Source organism: Anabrus simplex, chromosome 2 (assembly GCF_040414725.1).
Source record: "Anabrus simplex isolate iqAnaSimp1 chromosome 2, ASM4041472v1, whole genome shotgun sequence".
NCBI lineage: Eukaryota > Metazoa > Arthropoda > Insecta > Orthoptera > Tettigoniidae > Anabrus > Anabrus simplex.
In genome coordinates this window covers 1,097,165,027-1,097,187,728 of record NC_090266.1, presented here as the reverse complement: position 1 = coordinate 1,097,187,728, position 22,702 = coordinate 1,097,165,027, and the positions used below count along the sequence as shown (strand labels likewise).

The window sequence follows — 22,702 nt, the reverse complement described above, 5'->3', positions numbered from 1 at the left end:
GCATTGGGCAGCCCCTGAAGGTACGGGAGTGCCACCGGCCGCAGCACATGCTGCACGTAGCGGTGGGCATTTAACGTGCCTTGAATACGCACTAGAGGTGACGTGGAATCATACGCAATAGCGCCCCAAACCATGATGCCGCGTTGTCTAGCGGTAGGGCGCTCCACAGTTACGGCCGGATTTGACCTTTCTCCACGCCGACGCCACACTCGTCTGCGGTGACTATCACTGACAGAACAGAAGCGTGACTCATCGGAGAACACGACGTTCCGCCATTCCCTCATCCAAGTCGCTCTAGCCCGGCACCATGCCAGGCGTGCACGTCTATGCTGTGGACTCAATGGTAGTCTTCTGAGCGGACGCCGGGAGTGCAGGCCTCCTTCAACCAATCGACGGGAAATTGTTCTGGTCGATATTGGAACAGCCAGGGTGTCTTGCACATGCTGAAGAATGGCGGTTGACGTGGCGTGCGGGGCTGCCACCGCTTGGCGGCGGATGCGCCGATCCTCGCGTGCTGACGTCACTCGGGCTGCGCCTGGACCCCTCGCACGTGCCACATGTCCCTGCGCCAACCATCTTCGCCACAGGCGCTGCACCGTTGACACATCCCTATGGGTATCGGCTGCGATTTGACGAAGCGACCAACCTGCCCTTCTCAGCCCGATCACCATACCCCTCGTAAAGTCGTCTGTCTGCTGGAAATGCCTCCGTTGACGGCGGCCTGGCATTCTTAGCTATACACGTGTCCTGTGGCACACGACAACACGTTCTACAATGACTGTCGGCTGAGAAATCACGGTACGAAGTGGGCCATTCGCCAACGCCGTGTCCCATTTATCGTTCGCTACGTGCGCAGCACAGCGGCGCATTTCACATCATGAGCATACCTCAGTGACGTCAGTCTACCCTGCAACTGGCATAAAGTTCTGACCACTCCTTCTTGGTGTTGCATTTGCTCTGTCAGTCAGTGTATATAGATCGACATAGGAAAGTATATATGCGTGTTTACAATATTGAAGACCTTCATTTACAGATTAACTGCTACTAAACGTACGTCATATCGACAAAGGATTATAACATAAGACACGCCGGATTTAGTGGCCTAAATGGCTGGTCCTATGATATGTCATCTATTCTTGGGTCAGATTGAGTTAGAAACGTGGAACAGGGTAAAGGTTGTGTAAGATTATCTCACATTACATTACTTTTCGGATAATTATGTGACAGCTACATACATAGCATTAGGCTCACATATGGCTACTAGGTGGGCCAATTTTCGTGATGAGTTTGATGGTTCTGTATTTCATATAAGTAATCGAAAGTATGAATTATGCATGTGAAAATTCCAAATTGACTTAACATCGATTAATAGAGAAAAATCAAACGTAAAAGGGATACAGATACGGCAAAAAGTCATATGACCAAGGTTGTAGATCATTCCAAATTGAACGGAGATTGTGCGATCCGTTATGTGATAGGAATTTCCGAAGGTCTGCACCATAATTAAAATTGCCTGCATATTTCGATATTCTTCGGGGATAAAAGGTGAAAAATTTAATGATCTTGGATGTTTTCCGTTCGTTACAGGCTAAAATGTATAATATTGTCAAATTTCAATTATCTTCTTTTCCTTCTGGCAGATTATGCCGCAATCTGGATTTTGGGCGAGGCTGGTAAAAATTAGGACTTTCAGGAAACTAAACCAAAAATTATGCAGATGGTCATTATTACCCCTTAAACGGAAAGCTGTACGAAAATTTCGCCAAAATAGTCAGTATAGAGGCACACAGTCGTTACGATTTGATTTATATAGATAAGGAATCTGCTCCATGTCAAACACCTTTTGGGCTATGTCCGCTGGACTTAACCTGCAAAACTGACGATTCATGATATCTCACTTATTAATCCTCCTGACGAAAAAATGCACATGAAAAAAAGGTTTAGAGGTGGAATTCCATCACGTTTGGTCGATTACCAGTCAGGTTGGTCTTGTTCTGTATATATTGTGGAAGAGTAAAATCACCATTTCGGTTCCCTATAAACCGCCAGTCCATTCCGGAACATGAAATGTTATTTACATTTAAAACCTACCTTTGGACAGGTGGATGCTAAATATAAATTTTGGTTCGAATGTCTTCAGTAGTTTTCAAGTTGTAAGGAATACGCTTTACACGCACCCGCTCGTGAGTTAAGTCCGATGGGAATTGTACAGAAAAACGGTCCGTTAATGATATCTCCCTTATTAATCCTCGTATCCAAATGATGCACATGAAAAGAAAGGTTTAGAAATTAATTTCTACCAAGGCAGGTAGACTTAAATTAACGTTGGTAGTGTATATTTTGTGGAAGTGCAAAATCACTGTTTCGGTTTCGTATAAACCCCCAGTCAGTTCAGGGATTTAGAAAAAATATTTGCCCTAAAACCTATCAAGGACAGGTGTATTCTAAATATGAGTATTGGTGGAAATACATCCAGTAGTTTGTAGCACTCGCGTACATAGGGCGTAATTAAGGAAGAAAATAATACAGTTAAGAAAGTTGAAAGTAATAGCAAATGGATTATAACTGAGGACAGTCGGATAACGACAAATATGTAAATGCCAAGTGAATGTATTGGAAAATCAAATGCCCCTCAATAAATTATGCTAGTGTGAGTTATGGATATAATAAAGCGGTAACAGAGGAGAAATTTAGGTCCAGTGATTCCTAGGTAAATAAATAATAAGAAGATGACTAATGGTGTTATTACTTAATCTATTCGAGAGCGGTTATAACATCCAACGATATTCCGCCAATATCGCGCAGATAGGCCGATTGACGCCTCTCTTGCTTTCTACCTAAGGAACAACCACGAATTTAAAAGCATGATGAGGAAAATGGCAATACGTTAATTCCCTGCTGGCATGCAGTCAGAGACGTGGCCATGGTAACTTGTAGGTTCGTTGCTGTCTGTCGGTCACTCAATGCAGAGCATGATACCAGCGGAAAATTGTAAATTTCTCCGTCATGTGAAGAGTAAGATAAATTATGAACATAATGAAAGTTGTTTATAATGAAGAGACGTTTCACGTACGGTAAACGAAGTTTACAGAAAATCAATAGTATAAGAGAAAATGGAGGAAAACCATTCTGGTTTTCCTATAAACCCCCCGTCTACTCAAAGATTTTAAAATGATATGCATTACGAAACCTTCCCCGGTATGAGTATACTCTAAATATGAAGCTTGGTTGAGATCTATCTAGCCGTTTCGATGTGATGGTGGAAAAACCATTCTGGTTTTCCTATAAAACCCCAGTCTGTTCAAAGATTTTAAAATGATATGCATATCGAAACCTTCCCCGGGATGAGTGTACTCTAAATATGTTTGGTTGAGATCTATCTAGCCGTTTCGACGTGATGAAGGAAAAACCATTCTGGTTTTCCTATAAACCCCCCGTGTATTCAAAGATTTTAAAATGATATGCATATCGAAATCTTCCCCGGGATGAGTATACTCTAAATATGAAGTTTGGTTGAGATCTATCCAGCCGTTTCGACGTGATGGTGGAACAGTCAAACAGACAGACAAACAGACAAACAAACAGCCACGAAATGTAAAAACCACCGATTCGGTCTTGAGTTGACCTAAAACGGATAAATATCTGAAAAATTGGCAAAACAAAAGATATTACAGACAGCGGACCCCCTACTATTTTATTTATATAGGTAGATAATAATAATAAAGATATGGGTTCGACATTCCACTGATTACTTTTTCGAAGCTGCCGACATGCCGGAAATCTTGTCCCATGGGAGTTGTTGTACGGTCCGGCTGCTGGGCTAAATGGTCAGCGTAGCTGCCTTCTGTTCAGAGGGACCAGGGTTGAATTCCCGGCCGGGCCGGAGTTTTTAACCACGTTTGGTTAATTTCTATAGCGTGGGGTATGGGCGTTTGTGACCGTCCTAATACACATCTTAATTTACACACAAGAAACACGCAATAGTGAATACATCCCTCTGCATACCGTTGCGTCAGGAAGGGCACCCAGCCGTAAAACTAGGCTTAATCGAAATTATTGTCAAGCCCGGATAACTGTGAAAATGGCAAGGAAAGAAGAAGAGGGAGTTCTTCTACATGCCGGTAAATCTACCGACAGAAGGCTGGCGTATCTGAGAAGCTTCAAATACCAGTTGACTGAGCAAGGGATTGAACCCATCAACTCGGGCTTAAAGTCAGCGCTCTAGCATCTGAGTCACTCAGCCCGGTTGAGAGAAATATAAATGTGCTGTTATCTGCCAGAAAAATGTATGGACACTGCGGATTATGAATGGACCAAGAGTCGATACCTTCAACACCAAAAACACATCGGAAATGACTGAAACAGAACACGAATGAGCGTGAAATGTAATGTCGAAACTAACAAGGCCGCTCGTTCACGAAAATACTATCACCAAATTAACATATTTCACTTCTAAACTGTTAGGGAGGGACTAAATACAAACAGCAGGAACTATTGCCATGCCTTAGACAGCAAATGAACAAGATCAGGTAAGGTGTTAGAATCCTAGCGCTGACAGTGTTAGTTAATCCGGATTTTATTTCACTGCAGATAAATCCTGGGATAGTACCTTTATGACAAGGTCCCGTGGAAACACAGTTCCTAGTTTCACGGAAATGTTACTTTCTGCATAACACAGTTACACACAGTAACACAGAATGTTTTCTTTTTGATTAACGTAGTACCGACACAGATAGACATTATGGCGACGACTGGACAGGAAAGGGCTAAGAGTGGGAAGGAATTGACCGAGGCCTTGATTCAGGTACAGTCCCTGCATTGGCCTGGTATAAAAACAGAAAACCTTTTTTTTTTCTAGTTGCTTTACGTCGCACCGACACAGATAGGTCTTATGGCGACGATGGGACAGGAAAGGCCTAGGAAGTGGAAGGAAGCGGCCGTGGCCTTAATTAAGGTACAGCCCCAGCACTTGCCTGGTGTGAAAATGGGAAACCACGGAAAACCATCTTCAGGGCTGCCGACCGTGGGGCTCGAACCCACGATCTCCCGGATGCAAGCTGACAGTTACGTGGCCCAAACCGCGCAGCCCCTCGCTCGGAACAGACTAAACAATGCAAATAATAATAATAATAATAATAATAATAATAATAATAATAATAATAATAATAATAATAATAATAATAATGGTAACACGTAAGCTGTAGCCTACAACCAAGATATCCCAATCTCTAAGTAAAGTTTCATTTGATACACCAAAATATCACATTAGATCTGTGGTGATCAAATCTGGCACGCGTGCTCTCACACCAAGTACGATTCAAGATTACGTGTCTTGCTGGGTGTAAGCAAAAGATTATCCATGTTAGCAGAGATTTTGCAAATATAAATGTTCAATCTTCCAGTCCCTACACACATGGGAGAGGAAGAAAAAGCACAAATTATAACTAGTGCCCGGATGTTTATGCAGTAATAGGTTAGAATGCAAACTTACTGAAGCGAGTAAAAAGTAGAGTCTACCCGCACGACGGTAATTTTATGAGGTTTGCATAATCATTAGGTATTCGGTCCATTAGAACCCCTAGAATTTATGTTACTCCCACTACATTACGTTAGAGCGGTGTAGTTGACATTTCCTACTAAACCGCTCTAACGTAATGTAGTGGGAGTAACATAAATTCTAGGGGTTCTAATGGGCCGAACCCCTAATGTTTATGCAAACCTCATAGCATTACCGTCGTGCGGGTACTCTACTTATTACTCGCTTCAGTAAGTTTGCATTCTAATCTATTACTGCAAAAACATCCGGGGCCTAACTACAACAATATGTGAAATAACCGACCCCTCTCTCCCCACATTCCCTGCCATCAAGTGGGGCATCATATGGGATAATTCTCCATGTTGGTCGGTTCGGTCAAATTTTGATATGCGACCCATCTTTTGGCATGAATCCTTTATCTGTGACAAGAGTAAGCCATTTAGCAGGCTTCGTCTTAAAAAGAAACATATCAACTATCACAGTCACCAACGAGGAAACTTGACACTATTTAATTCGTCCCATGAATCATTCAGTTCTACAACATAAAGAAGCGCTCTAAGAGATTCAATGAACAAATTAGAAAGCTCATCTGCATTGAACACTTGTCCGCAGTCTTTGACTCCTACAAGCTTGGGTGCTGCTCAGTGCTCGAAATATACATGAATACAAGGATAAAGGCGTAACACACTAGTGCTATGGCTAAAGCGTTCAAGCCGTCCGTTAGTAATGATGATAATGTTATTGGCTTTGCGGTTTTCGGAGACGCCGAGGAGCCGGAATTTAGTCCCGCAGAAGTTATTTTACGTGCCAGTAAATCTACTGGCACGAGGCTGACGTATTTGTGCACCTTCAAATACCAGTGGACTGAGCCAGGATCGAACCTGGCAAGTTGGGTCAGTCAGCCAGTGCCTCAAGCGTCCGAGCCACTCAACCCCGTCCGTAAGTTAGCATTTGGCCGCAACCTTGACTAAAATGCAGTTCCGATGATATAATTATGTAAACAGCACCATTCGCAGATTAAACATTTTAAACTTATGCGCACCACATTTCTTCAATAATAATAATAATAATAATAATAATAATAATAATAATAATAATAATAATAATAATAATAATAATAATAATGAATTACAGAGACCGGGCGAGTTGGCCGTGCGGTTAAGGGCGCGCAGCTGTGGGCTTGCATCCGGGAGACAGTGGGTTCGAACCCCACTGTCGGCAGCCCTGAGAATTGTTTCCCGTGGTTTCCCATTTTCACACCAGGCAAATGCTGGGGCTGTACCTTAATTTAGACCACGGCCACTTTCTTCCCACTCCTAGCCTTTTCCTGTCCTATTGTCGCCTTATGACCTATCCGTGTCGGTGCGACGTAAAGCAACTTGTAAATAATAATAATAATAATAATAATAATAATAATAATAATAATAATAATAATAATAATAATAATAATAATAATAATAATAATCCGTGGCGAATATACAGTAGGTCACTGATCCTTTTTGCCTGCCAAGATGACTGCTGCCCAGTCTGGAGGCCTGCATGTATTGGGGTGTCACGGGATCAGTCCGAAGACATCCTCAGGCGTACTGCTTGATTTCCGCGGCCGGGATCACTGCATCTCGCATCAGACAGCTGCACAATAGAACTAACGAGACTGAGTAAACCCCATTCCATCCCTCAAATCCGGGGCTTCCGCGTAAGAGGTAGACACGCTACTCCTACACCACGCGGCTGGCAATAATAATAATAATAATATGCATTTTATGATCAATGTTAAGTGACACCAGAGTGACCGAATTTTGATCTGAACGCTCTTTAACGTGCCAGGTAATCTACTGGGTTCAGTCTCTTCTGGTTAAGCACACTAAGCTGGGATTCGATTTCATAACCTTGAAGAGGGGAGGTTAACACCTAGCCAAATACCCCATATAGCCAGCACGGAATATTCGATTGCTGGTCTACATTCCTCTCATAATTAGCGACTTCAAGTGGCAGCATTAATAGTAAAACTCTGTAGCCTACATATCAAGCAGCATACGGGGATACTGGGGCTGTGTATGCGATCAAAAATCTTAAAGGCTAAACTCATGGATAAGTTAGGGATAGTACTGATGATGATGACGATGATGATGATGATTATGATGATGATTGTTGTTTAAAGGAGCCACCATGTAGGACATCGACCCCTTATATATTATTAATAATATTATTAGGGTTCGGAAATTTATGACCTAAAGAAGTACAAAATATGCAAGCAAATATGCTCTATAAACTAGCTAAATATGACCTAAAACTGATAAAATATGACAAACATTTTACGGATAGGTAGCAAGTTTTACTAACATTTAAACGTGTCAAAAAGTGATTAGGATAATAGAGCAGACACATTTAAACAAGCAAACTGACAGAGCCACAGAAGGTAAATTAAAACATTATACATTCATTCAGTATCATAGCACTGATGTGCAGTTCTCGCCCTGTTTTCCTAAAAAATAACAAAAATGAAGCATTAGCATGCTTCTTGGTATCTGTCAGCGTACAGCATCTCGTTCTCGGAATGATGTCTTCTAAACCTACTAAACTTACCTGTCTGTTTCGGGGATAGAAAGAAAAATACATCGTCTAAGCTTATGGTATTTTGAAGTCCTCTATATGAAACTTGGCATAGATAACATGTACCTCCTCAGAAAAGACGCCTCAATTTGTAAAAGAAATGATCAAAATATAACCAAATATAATTATCTCACTGAAAAAAATGGCGTATGGCTTTTAGTGCCGGGAGTGTCCAAGGACAAGTTCGGCTCGCCAGGTGCAGGTCTTTTGATTTGACACCCGTAGGCGACCTGCGCGTCGTGATGAGGATGAAATGATGATGAAGACGACACATACACCCAGCCCCAGTGCCAGCGAAATTAACCAATTAAGGTTAAAATTCCCGACCCTGCCGGGAATCGAACCCGGGACCCCTGTGGCCAAAGGCCAGCACGCTAACCACTTAGCCATGGAGCCGGACAATTATCTCACTAAAATGAACAAAATATGACCAAAGCAATAGAAATGGCCGAAATATACATTTATACGCAAAATAAAATTGCTTTGAACGGGATCAGGGACCCATAATTCACAGTCATTTCTCAAATTTCGGGTCAAATGACCTCAGGAATGAAAATGACTTTTCCTTAACATCCGAACCTTTATTATTATTATTATTATTATTATTATTATTATTATTATTATTATTATTATTATTATTGAAATGTCGTATGGCTTTTAGTGCCGGGATATCCCAGGAAGGGTTCGGCTCGCCAGGTGCAGGTCTTTCTATTTGACACCCGTAGGTGACCTGCGCGTCGTGATGAGGATGAAATTATGATGAAGACAACACATACACCCAGCCCCCGTGCCATTGGAATTAACCAATTAAGGTTAAAATCCCCGACCCGGCCGGGAATTATTATTATTATTATTATTATTATTATTATTATTATTATTATTATTATTTCATGATCTGTATTGTTGTGGTTCCCGCACTGGTGCATACCTGAAAGTACTATGGCTAGGAATACAGCACAGTTTATATAATTTCGTTTGGCTATTGATAACCTGGGGCCGCCCTTGGAAGGCAGAGTCTTTGATTAGGGTGGACGGTTTCTGCCGTGTGTGGGGAAACTACGTGTTAGTGTAATGGGGGATAGAGTTGTATGTGGTGCGTTAGTTCCAGGAATATTGGGACTGCACGAACATCCAGTCCCCGAGGCGAGGGAATTACCCGTTTAAGGTGAACATATGTCGCCTCGGCCTGGAATTGAACCCGGAGCCCCAAAGGCCAAGCCGCTGACGACTCAGCCATGGGCTAAGAATGAAAAATAATAATCTGGGAGGATCGATATACATAATGGCCCTACTTCGCTGTGAAGATGGGTTCGAGTGAAGGAAATGTAGCTTATGATGGAGATGTGCTTTAATACGAAAGTAATTCAGAAGACAAGTTCCATAGGGCACTGCTGGACAGAGATCCCATCTCAAAAAGCTAACGTGGGAAACTCTCTCGCCGCCTCCTCGCTCCACCTTCCAAGTGTGCAGGTGCGTGAAGTCCCGAGCGTTGAGAAGCTGCTATTAAAGTGTGATAACAAAGAGCTGCGTCCAATTGATCCTCCCACTCCACTCTACAGCCAGGTCTGACCGCTCTGCATCCGCTAAGGAGAAATAACCGAGCTCATTTTTATTTGTGGGTTTCATTTTGCAGATCTATACATTCATATTTCCACAGCTGCTCATATCATTTGTATTATATAACTCTAAACCTCTATAGCATTGAATAAAGATAAATACGTCCAACTTTCATCGAAGTCATAAGCGAATGAGCTGCCATCAAAAGATTAATTCTGCAGTTTTTTTATGTTGAAAACATTCCTTGGCAGACAATGTAGGGGTCCCCATACTACGAAAAACGTAAAATTAAGCAATTTACTGTATTGTGCCGAAAGTTGAAGGGCTAAAGGCTCCGGAAAGGCTTCAAATTGTCACTCCAGGATAGCTCTATCAAACTAAAAAACAAATTTCTAAAATTACTTCCGGCTTACGTGCAGTTATGGAAAAACAGCCTAAAATTGCTTGTTTCTTTACTTGTTTCTTTTTTATTTAAATCCTAGCCAAATTACATAATTCTTTCTGTAACGTGTTCCTTTGTTCAATATCCTCAGGCATTTTTTATTTTCTTAAATGTCCACACCGAATGTAGTTATAAGGGGTTAAGTGAAACTCTGCACTGACTCACATCAGCGCTCGTAGTGGGGCTGAAGAAACAATACACTGACTCACATTAGCACTCGTAGTGGCAGAAAAAGGCAAACTGCTTATCTAATCGACCGGATAACGATGATTAAGAAAATGATTGTAACTTTTAGGATTTTTTTTTTTTGCTAGTTGCTTTACGTCACATTGATACAGATAGGTCTTATGGCGACGATGGGATAGGAAAGGCCTAGGAGTTGGAAGGAAGCGGCCGTGGCCTTAATTAAGGTACAGCCCCAGCATTTGCCTGGTGTGAAAATGGGAAACCACGGAAAACCATCTTCATGGCTGCCGACAGTAGGATTCGAACACACTATCTCCCGAATGCAAGCTCACAGCTGCGCGCCCCTGACCGCACAGCCAACTCGCCCGGTCGCTTAGGAATAAATAAAGAATATATCATCATACTTTATTACATGTTATTTACCTGAAATTCGTAGCTCATATCCCTACGATGTTTTCAACATTGAGTTGCTTGCTTGTAGAACTGTAGATTTTTAATAAGTTGTAACAGCGAAGACCAGCAGTTGGTCAACACATTAGATCAGAATTTCAGTGGTTTTCGTAAGTAATATCAATCAAATATGCCCGCTAATACAAGCCAAATCAATTCAGTATGCTCATATTAGAACTGGGAAGTTGTATTATACAATACGAGTATCCAAAGTTAGAATCTCAGTGCTGACAAAGGCTAAGATGTACGATTGTTCTTTTTTCTTCGATTTTCCCCACACTCATTCAGAGAAAATGCCGCGACAGACTCTTGGTCCAAATTCCGAGGCATCTGTCAAAATACTATGTACAAATAACGTTTATACACACAACCACAGATCACATGATACACAGGTGAACAGTTCCCAACCATTATGATACCGATGATAAAAGATGGCACCAAACACTAATATGAATGAACACCATTATCCAGACCATAACTAATACAACAACAAACACTATGTCATACAATATCTCTAACCTCACATAAGATATACACACCACGTAATGCATGTACACTGACTGACAGAGCAAATGCAACACCAAGAAGGAGTGGTCAGAACTTTATGCCAATTGCAGGGTAAACTGACGTCACTGAGGTATGCTCATGATGTGAAATGCGCCGCTGTGCTGCGCACGTAGCGAACGATAAATGGGACACGGCGTTGGCGAATGGCCCACTTCGTACCGTGATTTCTCAGCCGACAGTCATTGTAGAACGTGTTGTCGTGTGCCACAGGACACGTGTATAGCTAAGAATGCCAGGCCGCCGTCAACGGAGGCATTTCCAGCAGACAGACGACTTTACGAGGGGTATGGTGATCGGGCTGAGAAGGGCAGGTTGGTCACTTCGTCAAATCGCAGCCGATACCCATAGGGATGTGTCCACGGTGCAGCACCTGTGGCGAAGATGGTTGGCGCAGGGACATGTGGCACGTGCGAGGGGTCCAGGCGCAGCCCGAGTGACGTCAGCACGCGAGGATCGGCGCATCCGCCGCCAAGCGGTGGCAGCCCCGCACGCCACGTCAACCGCCATTCTTCAGCATGTGCAAGACACCCTGGCTGTTCCAATATCGACCAGAACAATTTCCCGTCGATTGGTTGAAGGAGGCCTGCACTCCCGGCGTCCGCTCAGAAGACTACCATTGACTCCACAGCATAGACGTGCACGCCTGGCATGGTGCCGGGCTAGAGCGACTTGGATGAGGGAATGGCGGAACGTCGTGTTCTCCGATGAGTCACGCTTCTGTTCTGTCAGTGATAGTCACCGCAGACGCGTGTGGCGTCGGCGTGGAGAAAGGTCAAATCCGGCCGTAACTGTGGAGCGCCCTACCGCTAGACAACGCGGCATCATGGTTTGGGGCGCTATTGCGTATGATTCCACGTCACCTCTAGTGCGTATTCAAGGCACGTTAAATGCCCACCGCTACGTGCAGCATGTGCTGCGGCCGGTGGCACTCCCGTACCTTCAGGGGCTGCCCAATGCTCTGTTTCAGCAGGATAATGCCCGCCCACACACTGCTCGCATCTCCCAACAGGCTCTACGAGGTGTACAGATGCTTCCGTGGCCAGCGTACTCTCCGGATCTCTCACCAATCGAACACGTGTGGGATCTCATTGGACGCCGTTTGCAAACTCTGCCCCAGCCTCGTACGGACGACCAACTGTGGCAAATGGTTGACAGAGAATGGAGAACCATCCCTCAGGACACCATCCGCACTCTTATTGACTTTGTACCTCGACGTGTTTCTGCATGCATCGCCGCTCGCGGTGGTCCTACATCCTACTGAGTCGATGCCGTGCGCATTGTGTAACCTGCATATCGGTTTGAAATAAACATCAATTATTCGTCCGTGCCGTCTCTGTTTTTTCCCCAACTTTCATCCCTTTCGAACCACTCCTCCTTGGTGTTGCATTTGCTCTGTCAGTCAGTGTATTTAAAACAAAGTCAAAGTAAAGTCCTTCATTATTAATATTCCATAGCGGGTAAAAAGAAGTTGTATTCCATACAGGTACATTTTACCACATGACATCATAGCAATTACAATGTATCATAATGTACTAACAACTAGGCTCTACATCTGTTTTATGGCTGTGTTTGCTTGAGTAGCTTCTCCACTTCGATGGTGTGTAAAAATCAGCGCATCAGGAAGAACAGAAAATTAGAACCACACAACGAACAATTCTGCCCTATTTCTCCTAACGGTGAGTTACACAGCACCATGTATTAGCCGTGTAGTCTATTTAATACAGGCTTGATTATTTTCTTTTTTATGTAACTTAACGTCGCACGGACATAGATATGTCTTATGGCGACGATGGGTTAGGAATGGGCTAGGAGTGGGAAGGAAGCGACCGTGGCCTTGAGTAAGGTACAATCCCATCATTTTCCTGGTGTGAAAATGATAAACCACGGAAAGCCTTCTCAGAGCCACCGACAGTGGGGTTCGAATCCACTATCTTTCTAATGCAAGCTCACAGCTGCGCGATCCTAACCGCATGGCCAACTCGCTCGGTCAAAACATTTCTTGAGTGAGTGTGGGTAAAATGGCCACCTTCAGAGCTTGGATTCAAAATTCGGATCTCCAGGAACCCTTATCAACTGAGCTGTACCAGCAGTATTACAAAATTTCCTCGGAAAAGAACTGGTCAGAGATAACTGCAAGTTATGAAATTTCAACGCATTTAGGTACCGTTCAAATCAACGGATAACACTCAACCAAACGAAGTGGCGTTCAAAGTTCCGAAGAGCGGACCCTGCACCTGCGGGAACACGTTAGGATAATGATGATGATGATGATGATGATGAGGAGGAGGAGGAGGAGGAGGAGGAGAACATGCTACAGCAGGTTAAAATTAATAATAATAATAATAATAATAATAATAATAATAATAATAATAATAATAATAATAATAATAATAATGTTAATGGTTTTATATCCCGCTATCTTTTGTCTATTTCCCAGTAGTTTCCCCATGATCTACGATCTACCTATGAAACGCCTTAAACCACGATAAACCATTTCGAAAATAATTGGCGAGGGATTCGAAACCACCTCATTACACTGGCGAACGTTTTAACTCACTCTGCTATCCTGTCGGTTATAAGCACACCAGTGATGTCAGAGAAATAACGCCTGTTAGATCGCAAATTCAGGTATTGTGTGTTGACAAGAATATATATTACTTAAATTTCTGTTATTGGTTCTTCAAGTAAGTGCCCTGTGCACTTAATCCGTGTGAAGTGTGATAGCTATCTGATGATAACGTAGCTGTGGTGTCACATTACTATTGTACGTGTATTATTTGTATATTGCTAGGAGTAACATTCTAAATGGTAACAAATACAGAAATTACATGGCTAGTTTCCGAGAAAGCGCTGTGGCATGCCTTTTTCCAATATACAGGATCTCTCATATAAACCAAGGACACAGTGGCGTGCGGTGAACACATTCGTTACCCCAGCTGCAATTTTTTTAAAGGCAATCGCAGCCCCACCACTCTCTAACGCCAAGATTAGGCCTACTATTTTATAAACTCACATGATAACTAAGTGGAAATATAACAAGCAAACAGATCAGACAATGAATAAGACAATTTAAGTATTAAAGAACTTATGAAATAATAACTCACTTGAATAAGAATATTTTCAACCACATGCTCGCACACACTTCGAAATTGGTATTCGCGGCAGTGACGGCACCAACATAACTTTTAAGCTAGAGCAAATTTTAAACATTTTACTTACAGTTTCACCCACTGACACTTCGTAATAGTATAGTCATGGTTTTCACAGAAATATGCTGAGACTAAATTTTTGTTTTTTAACTTAAAAAGCCCAAATTAAACTGAATGAGCAAAATTTAGCAGATATTTTACAGTCGTCGAAGTTTTACAGTTTCACTTGCTTACTGAGCGTAGGTATAGGCCTACCAACGACAAACGAGAGAAGATATTCCTCACGACGTATACCACTGTTATATTCACGAAGAATGCCACAGAACTCGCGAAAACCACCTTAAATCCAAGAGGAACGCTACAAAAATTCACAATATACCACTATTACAGGCAAACCCACTCATACAAAGCAACCAAATACAAAATGTTTGTACTTCGCCCTTGGCTTTGTGTTCATGCTGGGTAACCTAATTATTTTTCCGCGTGTATCCAAAAACATCCTATACACGTGCCATCAATGAATCGCTCCCAAAAACTTCATGCATGCCGAAATCCAAAAATAAAATAAATATACTTATTACAATTGGTTTCACAAAACTGCCAGTTTTATAAGCCAGACTATGTGCACGTAGCTATACTATTTTATCTTGTAGCCTCTGGTGTGTGGCGCTGAACACTTCGAGTGTTGGCTACTACTACTAAAGTGCACCCAAGCTAGCTGCTTCCCCGCCGTAAGACGCTGTGAATCTCGAGCGAGGCCAACATTTATCACCCCACCTCTCCAAGAAAAGGAGGCTTAAAGCGCATACGTCAATCAAGCGACTTGAATTTCGCTGGGGTAGCTCCCTTTCGCGCCAGCAAAGGAACCTAGCTCGCTGGAGAGACCTGGACTGGTTTCGCGCTGGCAAAGAAACCCAGCTGCGGTAAAGCGAACGTGTTATGAGACAGCTGTACTTGCCTTGACTTATAGCTGTGCGCAGTTTTTTTTTTTTACTTAATAAAGAATCGGTCTAAGCAATAAAAATGTAAATAAAAAATCATTTGCCCCAGCAGCGCTGGGGTAGCTGGAGTTCAGTGGACGCCACTGCTGAAAGCACGGTGTACTTGGCGCTACGGCAGTTGCCTCAGCCGTACTTGTGCCGTGCGCGGCCGCCCTGCTTTAAGCGTGTATACAATCTTATTGGAAATCTTACCTTATAAAAGGTACTGGAAGTGTCGTCCTTTCTGGCTTATACAGGTATTGTGTCTTGTAACCACATTCTCGCTGACGCGAGTGAGTTCTGCCAGTTTTAATGTTTCTGATTTCATTCCTAATGTTTTCTTGCGGTTCCTCCAATGCGTGAGGATTTGTTCGATACACTCTTTCAGTTTACCCCACAAGTAAAAATCACACACTGTTAGGTCTGGAGTACGAGGGAGAAATAGACTAGCACTGATTGTAAGAAGGGAATCTTCTGCTGTATGAGGAGGAGCTGAATCTTGTTGGAACCACCTCCTTTTGGTTAAAATTCCACGTGAAACGGGAAGTCTCGTGGCTATGATGGAAGAACGGGGTCAAAATGTCATCTTGATACCTCTCTGCATTTACTATCGTCACGAAAAAATAGGCCTAATTATTCGTCTTGCACTAACAGCACACCAAGCACTAATCTTCCTATCATAATCAGGATCTTCATAAACACCAATAGAATTTTCTGCACACCACTAGCGCGAGCCCTGACTGTTCACACGCCCATTAAGATTAATCCTGAACTTTTACATACGAAAATACGGTGTTGCAATGATAACTGGTTCACCATGTTAACAGCTGAGATTCAGACTGACGGCTGGTGCTTGCCAGGTCGAACATGCGCAGGCTGCTTGCAAGGTCAAGAACTATGCGCGCGCCTCCTATACTGGAGCTTACGTATCGGTGAGTAAAAGCGCCCCTTCAAAGGTCTTAGTTTATATGAGAGACCTTGTATTAAATTTACATTAATATGAACTGGTTATGATATCCAAATCTACAGCTCAACAAAAACGGGCCAATTGTTAGAGACCATTGTAACTGACCCGTTAAGTAAAGCTGCCAATCCCAACCCAAGCTTTTACTAAGCATGCCTTTAACACTTGATTCTATTTCCAAACGCTCAAAGGAGCGTGCTAGCAGAGTGGCATCATAGCTGACCTCTCACCAAGGCAGTCACGATTCGAATCCCGGGCAATGCAATTGGGATGTTTAACATGAAAAGTCACCTCCTTTTGGTTAAGATTCCACGTGAAACTGGATGTTTCGCGGGTATGATCACAACATCAAGAGGCACGCTTTACTATAAGCTTGCTTGCTTACTTGCTTGTTCTTGTTTGCTTTGCTTGAAATGTTCACACCCACTGCCTGGGATACGACTCGCGGTCTCCTTTTCGGGAACAAGAGATTTCTCAATAAGTTCCCAATCCCATGGCATCATTTTGCAAACTCTGCTAATTTTGATCAATTTTACCCCCTAAGGTACTGAAACGGGAATGTCACAGCGACATTCATTATCATAGTATTTCTGGTGTATATGAGCGCAACTCTTAACAACAGCTGTACGAGAGGTTTGAAAAGACCTCTGTGCGCGTAGGTGACAGCATAGCAGCTATCCTCGCAACCTGCTCGCTGATGGGACGCCGGCCAAGGACATATGACGTAGCCACCGAACATTCGATTTCTTCCATCTCATGATTTCCAGAACCGAATGTGATACAAAAGTTGTAATTACATCATCGTGTAGCCCATAACAACAGAGGGCAGAATACCAAATTTCATTAAAATTGACGGTGGGATAACCGAGAAATTGAAGATAGAATATTGACGAATCAGAACCCACGATGTCCGGGCTACGGTTATAACAGGAGCTAGTTGAGTTAGCTTAAACCAGTATCTGTGTGTATTCCCAGCTGCCATGGTGTGCGGGCCGGCTGTGGAAGATACTGATCAGAGATCGTTACTCTGTTCGGCAGACTGCCAACGGTAGTTGTGTTTACGGAAAATATAAGTGTTCACGTCAGTGGACATACACATTTCTAAGTGTCGAAGGTGGAAACTTTTAACTCTATTTTTGTGCGAGATAAGAAGTTATATAATATTCTGAGTAGTCAACAGCTGGTAGACTTGTGTATTAAAACTTGCACAGTTCAAGTAACTAACATTCTTGAGAACGGGACTAAATTCTCCAAGCGAATAATGATTAATTGCATAAACTGGGCGGACTCGCCAATTATCAATCAATCAATCAATACTCATCTGCAATTTAGGCAGTCGCCCAGGTGGCAGATTCCCTATCTGTTGTTTTCCTAGCCTTTTCCTAAATGATTTCAAAGACATTGGTAATTTATTGAACATCTCCCTTGGTAAGTTATTCCAACCCCTAACTCTCCTTCCTATAAATGAATATTTGCCCCAGTTTGTCCTCTTGAATTCCAAATTTATATTGTGATCTTTCCTACTTTTATAAACGCCACTCAAACTTATTCGTCTACTAATATCATCCCACGCCATCTCTCCGCTGACAGCTCGGAACATACCACTTAGTCGAGCAGCTCGTCTTCTTTCTGCCAATTCTTCCCAGCCCAAACTTTGCAACATTTTTGTAACACTGCTCTTTTGTCGGAAATCACCCACAATAAATCGGGCTGCTTTTCTTTGGATTTTTTCCAGTCCATGAATCAGGTAATCCTGGTGAGGGTCCCATACACTGGAACCATACTCTAGTTGGAGTCTTGCCAGAGACTTATATGTCCTCTCCTTTACATCCTTACTACAACCCCTAAACACCCTCATAACCATGTGCAGAGATCTGTACCTTTTATTTACAATCCCATTTATGTAATTACCCCAATGAAGATATTTCCTTATATTAACACCTAGATACTTACAATGATCCCCAAAAGGAACTTTCACCCCATCAACGCAGTAATGAAAACTGGGAGGACTTTTCCTATTTGTGAAACTAACAACCTGACTTTTGACCCCGTTTATCAACATACCACTGCCTGCTGTCCATCTCACAACATTATCGAGGTCACGTTGCAGTTGCTCACAATCTTGTAACTTATTTATTACTCTATACAGAATAACATCATCCGCAAAAAGCCTTACCTCTGATTCCACTCCTTTACTCATATCATTTACATATATAAGAAAATATAAAGGTCCAATAATACTGCCTTGAGGAATTCCCCTCTTAATTATCACAGGGTTAGATAAAGCTTTGTCTACTCTAATTCTCTGAGATCTATTTTCTAGAAATATAGCAACCCATTCAGTCACTCTTTTGTCTTATCCAATTGCACTCATTTTTGCCAGTAGTCTCCCATGATCCACCTTATCAAATGCTTTAGACAGGCCAATCGCTATACAGTCCATTTGATCTCCTGAATCCAAGATATCTGCTATATCTTGCGGGAATCCTACAAGTTCAGCTTCAGTGGAATAACCTTTCCTAAAACCGAACTGCCTTCTAAGAACCAGTTATTAATTTTGCAAACATGTCTAATATAATCAGAAAGAATGCCTTCCCAAAGTTTACATGCAATGCAAGTCAAACTTACTGGCCTGTAAGTTTCAGCTTTATGTCTATCACCCTTTCCTTTATACACAGGGGCTACTATAGGAACTCTCCATTCATCTGGTATAGCTCCTTCGACCAAACAATAATCAAATAAGTACTTCAGATGTCCGACTCGTTGGCTGAACGGTCGGCGTACTGGCCTTCGGTTTAGAGGGTCCCGGATTCGAATCCCGGCCGGGTCGGGGATTTTAACCTTAATTGGTTAATTCCAATGGCACAGGGGCTGGGTGTATGTGTTGTCTTCATCATAATTTCATCCTCATCATGACGCGTAGGTCGCCTACGGGAGTCAAATAGAAAGACCTGCACCTGGCGAGCCGAACCCGTTCTGGGATATCTCGGCACTAAAAGCCATACGGCATTTCATTTCAGTACTTCAGATACGGTACTATATCCCAACCCACTGTCTTTAGTATATTCCCAGAAATCTTATCATTTCCAGCTGCTTTTCTAGTTTTCAACTTTTGTACCTTATTGTAAATGTCATATGTAAATTTTAATACTTCTTTAGCACTAGTCTCCTCCTCTGTCTGGGCATTATCCTTGTAACCAACAATCTTTACATACTGCTGACTGAATACTTCTGCCTTTTGAAGATCCTCACATACACACTCTCCTTGTTCATTAATTATTCCTGGAATGTCCTTCTTGGAACCTGTTTCTGCCTTAAAATACCTATACATACCCTTCCACTTTTCACTAAAATTTGTATGACTGCCAATTATGCTTGCCATCATGTTATCCTTAGCTGCCTTCTTTGCTAGATTCAATTTTCTAGTAAGTTCCTTCAATTTCTCCTTACTTCCACAGCCATTTCTAACTATTTCTTTCCAGTCTGCACCTCCTTCTTAGTCTCTTTATTTCTCTATTATATAAAGTGGGTCTTTACCATTCCGTACCACCCTTAAAGGTACAAACCTGCTTTCACATTCCTCAACAATTGCTTTAAACCCATCCCAGAGTCTGTTTACATTTTTATTTACCGTTCTCCACCTGTCATAGTTACTTTTTACAAACTGCCTCATGCCTGCTTTATCAGCCATATGGTACTGCCTAAGAGTTCTACTTTTAAGACCTTCCTTTCTATCACATTTATTTTTAACTATGACAAACTGCTTTGTGATCACTAATACCATCTATTACTTCGATTTCTCTATTGAGCTCATCTGGTTTTACCAGCACCACATCCAGGATATTTTTCCCTCTCGTTGGTTCCATCACTTTCTGAATCATCTGTCCTTCCCATATTAACTTATTTGCCATTTGTTGGTCATGCTTCCTGTTGTTCGCATTTCCTTCCCAATTTACATATGGTAAATTCATATCTCCCGCTACAATCACATTCCTTTCCATGTCGTTTCCCACATAGCTGATTATCTTATCAAATAATTCTGAATCCGTGTCAGCGCTATCCTTTCCCGGTCTGTATACTCCAAATATATCAAGTTGCCTATTATCTTTAGAAATGAGCTTTACACCTATAATTTCATGTTTCTCATATTTAACTTTTTCGTAGCTTACAAATTAGTCTCACCAGAATGAATACTCCCCCTCCCACCATTCCTATCCTATCTCTACGATACACACTCCAGTTCCGTGAGAAAATTTCTGCATCCATTATATCATTTCTCAGCCATGATTCAACTCCTATTACAATATCTGGTATATATATATCTATTAAATTACTTAATTCTATTCCTTTCTTTACAATACTTCCGTGCTCTCCGATAAAGCTAAAGTACGGGCGTTCCTGTTACAGTACCGATTTACTCGCTTGACGATATGAGCCAGTGTATTGTACAGTACTACAATTCTTAACAAATTAAACATTTTCCGCAAATTAAACACCATGTAATCTCCCACTTAGACGAGAAATGAAGGCCCTAGGGACGAAACTCATTTCACATCTTCTGTCTTGCCATCTTTATGAATATCCAATGCTGAAGTTGATCCCTTCTAAGGGTATGCTGTCCGGGTTCACTAGCACGTACACGCGTATTGGAATGGTATCCGTCCCGTAGGTACAGCGAAATTTGAAGAAGCTGGACACTACCATTCATATTCAAGTTACTAAAGATAGTGGAAGCACGGTATGGCGTATAATGGTAGAGGTCCTAACGCTGACAATATGCAGTCACGGTAGTATACCATATGAGCTAATATCGTGAACTTAACAATAAATTTCGTATCCCCAAATAGCATTTCCGACGCTGAAAACGCAGCTCCAATAAACTTCAGCTGAAGGGACACTTGAATGGAAACAAATCAATTTACGAAAAACTGAAGAAAGTAATGGTGGGTATGACATCCATTCAACAATGCCGAGACAAAATACTGTATCTCATTTGGTGCGACAAGCAATAGAAAAAAGTGAATCATGGAGAAATGACGATGCTCCTCCATTTATACGATAGAACCTAATATTTTACTACATGGTAACGTACACAGAAACTAAGTAACTGATATCAGGATGGAAACTAATGAGCATTACATAAACGAAAGGAAATACAATTGAAGAATTTCTGGTCAACCCTGTGTTTTTGAAGATAATGTAACGAAAGTTATGATTAAAGTTCATATACATTTCTATCTTAATTATAAATACAGTAGAGCCTCGTTTAACGAGCAAGTTGACCGTGCGGTTAGGGTCACGTAGCTGTGAGCTTGCATTGGGTTCGAATCCCACCGCCGGCAGCCCAGAAGATGGTTTTCTATGGTTTCCATTTTCACACCAGGCAAATCCTGGGACTTAATTAAGGCCACAGCTACTACCTTTCCAGTCCTAGCCCATTCCCATCCCTTGAATCCCGGATGCGCTGATGTACCCCTGAGACGGTGGATTGATTTGTGCACGTATCCATGCTAACGGAGGGCATTAAAACATTTTATGTAAGAAAGAGTTACATGACATTCCGTACTTATCTCACAACACAGCGTATTATATAGGCTACACAACAGTAAGTACTCACCGTCCTGGCAGTGGTACGCTGCAATTGGTTGGGAGTAACGGTGGTGATGGTAGTGCAGCGACCACTCTTATACGATATCCAATAGAGAGGATCCTTGGCTGCGTCCTGGCAATCGCTCCGAAGACTACACCTGAAACACAACATTAAATTATAATCTTCCATTTATTACACTTCCTCAACATAGTGAAATCCTCCAGGAGTTTGAAACTGCAATTTAAGTTTCGACAATGACTGAAGATCGCTAACATTATTTAGTTATTCTTGTCGACTTATAAACAACAACAACAACAAAAACCTACTACTACTACTACTACTACTACTACTACTACTACTACTACTACTACTACTACTAGTACTAGAAGTAGTATCACCCCTTGGTGGGATAATGATCCAATAACTCCGGTCTTCAGAGACGAAAGGCTGTCCGAATGTTGTCTGGCGAGTGCTCATTTTCTTCTTGCTAAATACATTTACACACCAGGATCTCATACTTAAGACACCTATAGCTGATAGTAAACTCCTACCGGTCTCTTAAAAGGCCAATCATATATTATATTCAAGCCTACGGGAGTTCATGCGTTGTTAGTGATCTTGAAAAATTCCTACTTTCAGACATTTTTTACGCCAATAGGTAACATCAT

General features: G+C 42.1%; 1 protein-coding gene across 1 annotated transcript in view; it reads right to left on the bottom strand.

Annotated features, from left to right (window-relative positions):
- Positions 1–22,702, bottom strand: part of PlexA (plexin A) — a 731,624-nt gene that overhangs the window by 130,125 nt on the left and 578,797 nt on the right. The window contains exon 6 of the mRNA XM_067142056.2: positions 22,062–22,191. Within this exon, the coding sequence (XP_066998157.2) occupies positions 22,062–22,191 (130 nt within the window). The remainder of the gene's footprint in view (positions 1–22,061; positions 22,192–22,702) is intronic.